Source organism: Magnolia sinica, chromosome 1 (genome assembly GCF_029962835.1).
Source record: "Magnolia sinica isolate HGM2019 chromosome 1, MsV1, whole genome shotgun sequence".
Lineage (NCBI taxonomy): Eukaryota > Viridiplantae > Streptophyta > Magnoliopsida > Magnoliales > Magnoliaceae > Magnolia > Magnolia sinica.
In genome coordinates, this window is record NC_080573.1 from 15,982,306 (window position 1) to 15,990,729 (window position 8,424).

The window sequence follows — 8,424 nt, forward strand, 5'->3', positions numbered from 1 at the left end:
GAGTTTACCTCGAATCGAGCTTGAGCTTGAGCTTGTTGGGTGAGAGAGTAATGGATTTTGTTCTTGATCCTCCTCCATTGATGAAAAATTCAAAAATCTTAAAAGAATCAAAGCAAAATCTGATGAAAAAACCAAACAAAGCTTCGAATCAGATGAGGAAACCTGTAAGAACCGATCTGTTCTTGATCTTCTTTCATCAGCAGAAATTCAAATATTAGAAAAGAAACAGAGCAGAACACAGATTAGAAATCCAAGTAAAGAGCTCTAGCCAATCAGATCATTGGATTTCCTTGAAACTCTAACAAATCTGAGAAGAACCTATCTCGAATTTCTTGGGTTTCTCACCTAAGAATTAGATCTCAAGAGATTGAAATCATACTATTGTGGAGTTGAAATGAAAACTGGTGGTGGTGGTCGGGGCGAGCGTGTAGCTGGTAGTGGGCAGAGAAAGAGAAGAAAGGGAAAGGGAAGAGGGTGCGTGCGGTCGAGTAGAGACTCTAGGGTTTGTTTTTTGTTTTTTAATTTTTAAGTTTAAACTTAAAACTTATCTATATATATATATATATATAAAATATAATATAATATTTAATATATTTATTAATCGAGCCGGATTGAGCTCGAGTTCGAGCTTTGAGTCGAGTCGAGTTCGAATCGAGTCAAGTTGAAATGCCCCTTGGTTGAGCTTGGCTTGAACTCAACTCAAGTTTCAAATAATTAGCTTGGCTCGGCTCAAATCGGCCATTCAAGCCGAGTCAATCCAAGCCGACTCGAGCCGAGTTGAGCGAGCTTTACGAGCTAGCTTGACTCGTGAACAGCCCTATGTTGGATTAGGCCGAAATAGGCTGGGCCAATGCCCAATCCGTTTGTTTTTCAGTGAAGCAGGCTTCAAAATCATGGGCCCCATTGCGATAAGGAAACTAAATGGTTCGGTATTTTTTTTCCAGGGCTGATGGTGACCGAGAAAAGTTTGGTGGGGTCCACCATGATGTGCGTGTGATATCTAATCCATCCATCATTTGCACCAGCTCACATTAGGATGTGAACCGAAATCAGGCTGACCGAAACTCAAGTGGGCCACACCACAGGTTCTTACAGCGGACCTAAGTTGTGGATCGGACTGGCGTTTCCTTTCATCATAGTAGGACTCATCTCGGGTTGGACGGCATATAAACATCAATGGGGCCCAGGAAGGTTCCAGTGGTCAGTGGCCCCATCCCCACTGTTCCCTGTAGTGTGGCCCACTTGAGTTTGGGATCGGCATGCGGAAGCGGATTGGTTGGTGACCCCAACACCACTCAGCTAAGTGGTGTTAGGTACTGTGGGGCCCACTGTGATATATGTTTTTTATATCCACACCATCCATCCATTTAGTCACTCAGTTTAGGAGATGAGTCTAAAAATGCAGCGGATTGAAGATCAAATGGACCACACCACATGAAACAGTAGGGATAATGACACCCACTGTTGAAACCTTCCTAGGGCCTACCAAAATGTTTATTTACCATCTAACCTGTTGATTAGGTCACACACAGCGTGGATAAAACTCATACATCACGGTGGGCCCGAAAGCGCGACACACCATCAACCTTGGTGGTGTGCTGACGTCACCAAGTTATGTGGGCCCACCATGATGCGTGTTACATCCACACCGTCCATCCATTTTGCGAGATCATTTTAGGGCATGGCCCACCATGATGTGTGTTATATCCACACTGTTCATCCACATTGCGAGACCATTTTAGGGCACGTGCCTAAAAAGAGGCAGATCAAAAGCTCAGACCACAGCACACAAAGCAGGGGGACTGACGCCGGCGGCCATGATGTTTATTTGCCATCCAACCTGTTCATATGGTCACACGAACCTGGATGGAGAGAAAACACAAATATCAGCTTGATCCAAAATTTTTGTGGCGCCAAGAAGTTTTTAATGGTAAGCATTCAGTACCTACAGATTTTTGTGGTGTGGTCCACTTGAGGTTTTGATCTATCTCTTTTTTGGATCCATGCCCTAAAACGATCTCACAACATGGATGTACGGTGTGATATAACACATATATCATTGTGGAGCCCACAGAACTTAGTGACGTCAACACACCACAGAGGTCGGTGCCGTGTGGCACACAACGCAATCCGCTTCCGGTGGTGCTGGATATCGGACGGCTGGCATGGATATGAATTAATCAAGGTGGGCCCCACACTGTAAGGATAACAGCCACTAATCCGCTCCCATTCCTTCCTCCGCCTGCTCGTCTGTCATGAACTGGAGATGTCACGGACATGAAGTGGGCCCCACATCTCTCTGTTGCACGACTCCGTGCGTTGTTGGAAATCTTGGAACATCCCCACAACCGAGATAATGATACCCCACGTCCCACTGCCTGCCGATTTTGTGCTGAGTTGTCAAAGCAGAAGACCATCTGATCTGATCCGTGTACATGAACCGTATACTCGGGTTTTTCATTTTGCGCAGGTGGGGCCATGATCCAATGATCCAGACCGTTGTTCTGTTGGATCCTACCATGGATGGACAATCCTCCAGATATCTTCCCACTCCACGATACAGTAGAGCTATTTCTTCATAGAACATGTGGTGTGCTTATAGTGATCATCCATTTAGTGGGTCCCACCCTGGATGGTTCATGTTTCAAAGATCACATGTTATAGGTAAAATCCCGATCATCAGTTTTTCTTCACTTTCTTAGATGAATTTGGACCGTTAACCATCTTTGTTTACTACCGTTCAATCTAGAGGTCACTGACCAGATGGCTAGATCATCTGGGTTTTTGGATACGTTGAACCATTTTGCATCCACAGTAAGGGAAACCAAATGGACGGTCGAGATTTACACATCACCTTGCGATATGTATTGTGGAGAGAAATACAACAAGTTCATATTCAACTGGGGCCGTTGATGGGCCAGGCTAGCCCATTGAGCTTTGTGTTCTGGACTACTGGGCCAGGCCATTCCTAAGGGCCACACCAGCCCAGCCTGTTTAGGGCCCGTTTCGCCGGGCGGATTGGAAGAAAAATCCGGTGATTGGCCGGCATGCCAAACAGACTGTATGATCTGTTGAAACTCCTAATAGTCTACCACCGGAGCAAGAGTAATGATCTAAGGGCGTGTTTGGCCGGACCGATCCCGTGGGATTTGGTGGGATGGGATCAATTTTAAGGTAATGATGACGGTGTCAGTGGATTGTCTCATGATCCATGGGATTGCTTATATCCCTCCGAAGTTCACCGGGTCTGTTTGGCACGCCCCGCTGATCCTGGGATTTCACCGTCCAATCCATTCAACCAAGGGATAGGATCACTGTTAAGGTAATGATGGTGATGTCAGTGGATTGTCTGAAGATCCATGGGATTGCTCGTATCCCGGGACAAAGTTCACCAGATCTGTTTGGCTCGTCATGCCGATCCCGGGATATTGCCGATCCCATCCCTCCTAATCCCACCTAATCCCACATCCAGCGCCCGGCCGATCTTAAGACAATCCACAGACAACACCATCATTACCTTTATATCCCATCCAATCCACCCTAATCCGTTTAAATTTGCCTGGGACGTGTTTGGTTCGAGGGATTGGAAGGGATGGAAAGGTTTAATCCTGGGATTGGCCGGGCGTGTCAAACAGACTCGATATAGCAATCCCATGGATCTTAAGACAATCCACTGACAACACCATCATTACCTTGAAATCCATGCCATCCACCCTAATACCATTCAATCCCTTCCAATCCATCCGGCCAAACGGGTTTTAAGGGTATTTTTGTCACATATCATGCATGATGAGGGTCATGTAAGGAACAGTCCAGATCTAGCTGGGCTCGAGCAGGGCCTGTTAGTTCGGCCCATCGTGAGAATGGGCTGGGCCTTGATTTATCATCTAAACCGGGCTTGGACACACCACACGTTCAACCCTTCAAGGCCCATGATTAGCGGCTAGGATCTACCACTCGGAAAATTGGTCTTGACGGTCAGGATCACTGAAACATGACCTGTACAAGCTTAAAATCCAAGAATAGTGTACACATCATATGCTCCAGAAACGTACAGCTGCTACTAGAAAAGGACATAAATGGACGGCCGTGATCGTCCTTAATCTTCGTACTTATCATCTATCACTAAATTCCAATTACTCTAATTAATCTCCTCCCATATATAAATAATAAGCTGCAGTCTCCTCCGTCAAACCTCATCAGCATCATGGACAAAAGCCAGCACGAGAATATCGTCCGGCCCGTAATCAAGACCGTTGATCGCGACGACGAGGACACTTTCTCCTTCGCAGCGTTGGCCGTCCAAGACAAACCAACGGACGAACAGGCCCTCGATCAAGGGACCGCAGCGAACACAGACTCGCCGGCCGACTTCCTATTCGCCAATGGCCAGCTTCTTCCGCATGCGTTCCCCGTCCTATCGGATTCCAGCCGGAAATCGATCAGCAAAGAATCGCTGACGTCATCGTCGTCGAAAGGCAGCAGCACCACCAGCAGAAGCAGCAGCACGAGTATGAATTCACGGCAGAACAGCAATAGCAATGGGTCTGATAGCGAGAGAGTGGTGGCGAGCCCCACATCTGGCCCAGTGATAAAGCATGTACGGTTCCGATCATTCGATGCTGCTGCCGCGAAGCATTCAAAGGGGCAGTTAGTGACTGGAGTACCGTCTGGACGGAAATCAACGGCTGAGGTTTCTCGCCGGAAGAAGGTTAATGCCATGGAGCAAAAAGATCGTAGAAAGCGTCAAATGACCAAGAACCAGGCGTCAGGGAATTCGTCGGCCGGACGTGGAATTTTCCAGTCGTTCATGTCGGCATGCAGGGAATGCCACGCCCTTGAACCGTCGATGCAAGTAGAATCGCAGAAGATGGCGTACGGTACCTGGTCTCAGACATCCATGTGAGCGGTGATTGCCACAGGCCGTTCATCTAGTGTGTCCCACCACACTCAATTGCACCGATTGAATGATCCTAGCAGTCCAGTTAATTGACTTAGGCTGACGATAGTTCTGGTAAGTTCGATCGGTACGTTTCTGGACTGATAGCTCATCTACAGTGAGGCCCACTTGATGAACGGTCTGGATTACCGAATTTGTAGCGACGTATACGACACTGGATGTTTCATCATCCCCTTATCTACGTAGATTGGTTTTGTTTTATTATGATAAAGAAAAGCTGTTTCTGTCGTTATTTAGATTTTATTAGGTTAAGATGGACGGTTGGAATCGTACGTTGTCTGCCACTAACGAGAGAAGAGAAAGCTAATTATTCTATTACACCTTAGCATTAATCAATCTCCTCAGATGTACGTTTTTTGTCATGAGTCTCATTCACGTGGACGTGGATTCCAACATCCTGCGACGGGAAGTTAGGTGGGACCCACCGTGATGTTTATGGAAAATCCACCACGTTCATCAGTTTTACAAGATCATTTTAGATGATGGGCCCAAAAATGATCTAAATCCAAAACTCAAGTGATCCGTACATCAGGTAAACGTGTGTGGGTAAATTCCTACCGTTGAAACCTTCTTGGGGTCCACTGTGTTGTTTATATACCATCAATACCATTCATAAAGTAATTAATACTAGGATGAACTGAAATTATAAAAATTATCCTGATTCAAATCTTCTGTGGCCCCACGCGTGTTTCAACGGTGAAATTTCCATCCTCTGTTATGAGGCGCACATGAGATTTGGATTTCCTTCATTTCTAGGCCTATATCCTAACATGATCTTGCAAAACTGATGGACGTGGTGGATTTACTATAAACATCACGGTGGGCCCCACATAACTTTCCGTTGGAGAAAGTTCTTGCGAAAGCCTTTTGCAGGCCTCTACATGGCCGTACCGAATTGTACCGAGTAAATACTGTGGGGTCCACCGTGATATATGTATCTTATCCACTACGTCCATCCATTTTAACAGATAATTTTAAGACTTGAGCCCAAAATTGAAGCATATCCATAATTCAAGTGGACCACACCACAGGAAAAAGTGTGAATTGAATGTTAACCGTTGAAAAATTCTTGCGGGCCACAGAAGTTTTGGATCAAATGATATTTGTGTTTTTGCTTCATCTAGATCTGTGTGATCTTATGAACAGATTGGATGACAAATTAACATCACTGTGGGCCCTAGAAAGGTTTCAACGGCGGAGATCACGATCCCACGTGTGGTCCATTTGAGATCTTTATATGCTTTAATTTTGGGCTCCACCGCTAAAATGATCTGAAAAAACGGATGGACAGCATGGATAAGCCACATACATTCACGGTGGGCCCAACAGAATTCAGTACGCAATCCCATTTCCTCTGCATGAACCAACGTGGTATCAGTATCCATTCCATCAGGTGGGCGCCACCACGTAGATTCCCTTTGTTTCAAAATCAGGCCCGGCGGTCCATTCAACAGATCGCAGTCGGGCCCTTAACCGACAAAGCTTTTAGCGAATCGATCCAATCTCAGGCTTATGTAAAAATCTTGGCCTGGTTCATTTTAGCCGTCCATTTGTTTCGTTTATTGTGGCCCTGGCCCACTTAATGACGTACACTAGATTGGCTGGATGGATGGACGGTTCAGATGCTGCTTGAGCGTAACGTTGGCACATGTGAAACCATTCACGTGGGGCCAAGATGCCATCTGAGTCCGAATTTACGTGTGGCCGTGGCGTGGTCTACTTGAGCTTTGGATCTGCCTCATTTTGAGGCAAATGAGCTGCGTGGATGAAACACATACATCACGGTGGGCCCCACAGAGTCGTGCAGCTGCAGGCAATTCCCTTCCACCTCCGACGGATGATAATTACCTCCCAACCAAGGGTGGGTCCCACGAGGGCGTATGAACCGAAACCTTTGTCCGGGAACGGATTGGCTACTCCCCCTTCCGCCAGCGAATGGCTGGTGGTCGGTGCTCTGTGGGACCCACCATGATGTATGTGTTTCATCCACGCCGTCCATCTATTTTCTTAGTCCATTTTATGCTATGATACAACATATGAGATATATCCCAATCTCAAGTGGACCACATTACAGGAAACGGGTATTGAATGAATGTCGACTATTAAAAACCTTTTGGAGGCCATAAAAGTTTTGGATCAACCTGATATTTGTTTTTTCCCTTCATCTGGGTCTGTATGACCTAATCAACAGATTGGATGTCAAATAAACAGTACATTGGCCCTCAGGAGGATTTTAATGGTGGACATCCAATCACTATTTTTTTCCTATGGTGTGGTCCACCTATAGCTTGTATCCCTCTGATTTTCGGTATCAAGCACTAAAATGATCTGTAAAAATATATGAACGGCATGGATGAAACATATATATCATGTTGGAGCCCACAGAGTACCAACCATCAGCCACGGGGCTGGTGGCAGGAGTAGCAGCCAATCCGTTTCCCCTTTGTCCGTTCCTGCTGTCCCATTCCTCGTAATATCAGACGCCTTCGCCCGGAGGGATGCTCTTCCGTGGCAAGAAGATATCATACGATATGTCGCGGGCATCTTTCAATCGGTACAAGTGGTTTTCGGTTTTGACAGTTGGGGATTGTGGATTTGTAATCCAGACCGTTTGGCAGACCATGACTCGGAGGTATTCTTTGGTAGAAAAGATCTTAGCCTTTAGATATGTGTCCTACAGATGAAGGGAAGAAAAATACAATGATGGTCCACGTTCGAATGAAATGGGTAGGTTTAAGAGATAAGTTCAACGGCTGTCGCATGCTCCGTTCATAGGGTGGGGCACACAATCTCCATTACCGGTATATGGGCTGGGCCCACTTCTCACGGTTGCAATCTCATGTACACCATGCGAAGGTGCATTACGTGCCCATTTGGTTTGATTCACCAAATACGTCCAAAAGTCATTGCTGTCATTACGTATGGCACGTCGCCGTCTTTGCTTTGCAAGATTATCGAGTGATTTTTATTATTTTTTTTAAACCTCAAATTAGCTAGAATTATTAATTGCTTTGTCAAAAGTCGACCTTCACGTTTGATAGGGACGCGGATTAGCTACTGACAGTAGGATTAGCCAGAATCGCTGCTGAAGCAACGTCACCAAGTTATGTCATGCACAGATCGCAGCCGGGACCTTAACCGACAAAACCTTTAATGGTGTTTGGCGCATGGTACGGAAAAAGATTTGGGTGGGGCGGGATTAAAAAAATGTAATTATTACGTAATGGCAGGAATTGTCCTTGTTTCCCTGGGATAAGCTTAATTTGCAGGTAGGTTTGTAATATATTCGTACATTGAAGGGATGCTTTTGATGGCATGCGCCTCAAAATAAGGCAGATCCAGAACTTATGTGGCCTCAAGGAAGTTCTCAACGGTAAGTATTCAATCCCTGCTGCTTACTGTGATAGTGTCTACTTGAGCTTTAGATATATCTAATTTTTTAACCCATGCTCTAAAATCATCTC

At 45.8% G+C, this 8,424-nt stretch overlaps 1 protein-coding gene across 1 annotated transcript; it reads left to right on the top strand.

Moving 5' to 3' along the window:
• Window positions 1-4,108: 4,108 nt before the first annotated feature.
• Window positions 4,109-5,287, top strand: LOC131232996 (uncharacterized). The gene has a single exon (XM_058229896.1). The coding sequence runs from the start codon at window positions 4,208-4,210 to the stop codon at window positions 4,904-4,906; it is 699 nt and encodes a 232-aa protein (XP_058085879.1). The 5' UTR covers window positions 4,109-4,207; the 3' UTR covers window positions 4,907-5,287.
• Window positions 5,288-8,424: the final 3,137 nt, after the last annotated feature.

Bases quoted from the DNA above. Each gene is read 5' to 3' on its own strand.
- LOC131232996 (XM_058229896.1), top strand. From the start codon at position 4,208: ATGGACAAAAGCCAGCACGAGAATATCGTCCGGCCCGTAATCAAGACC.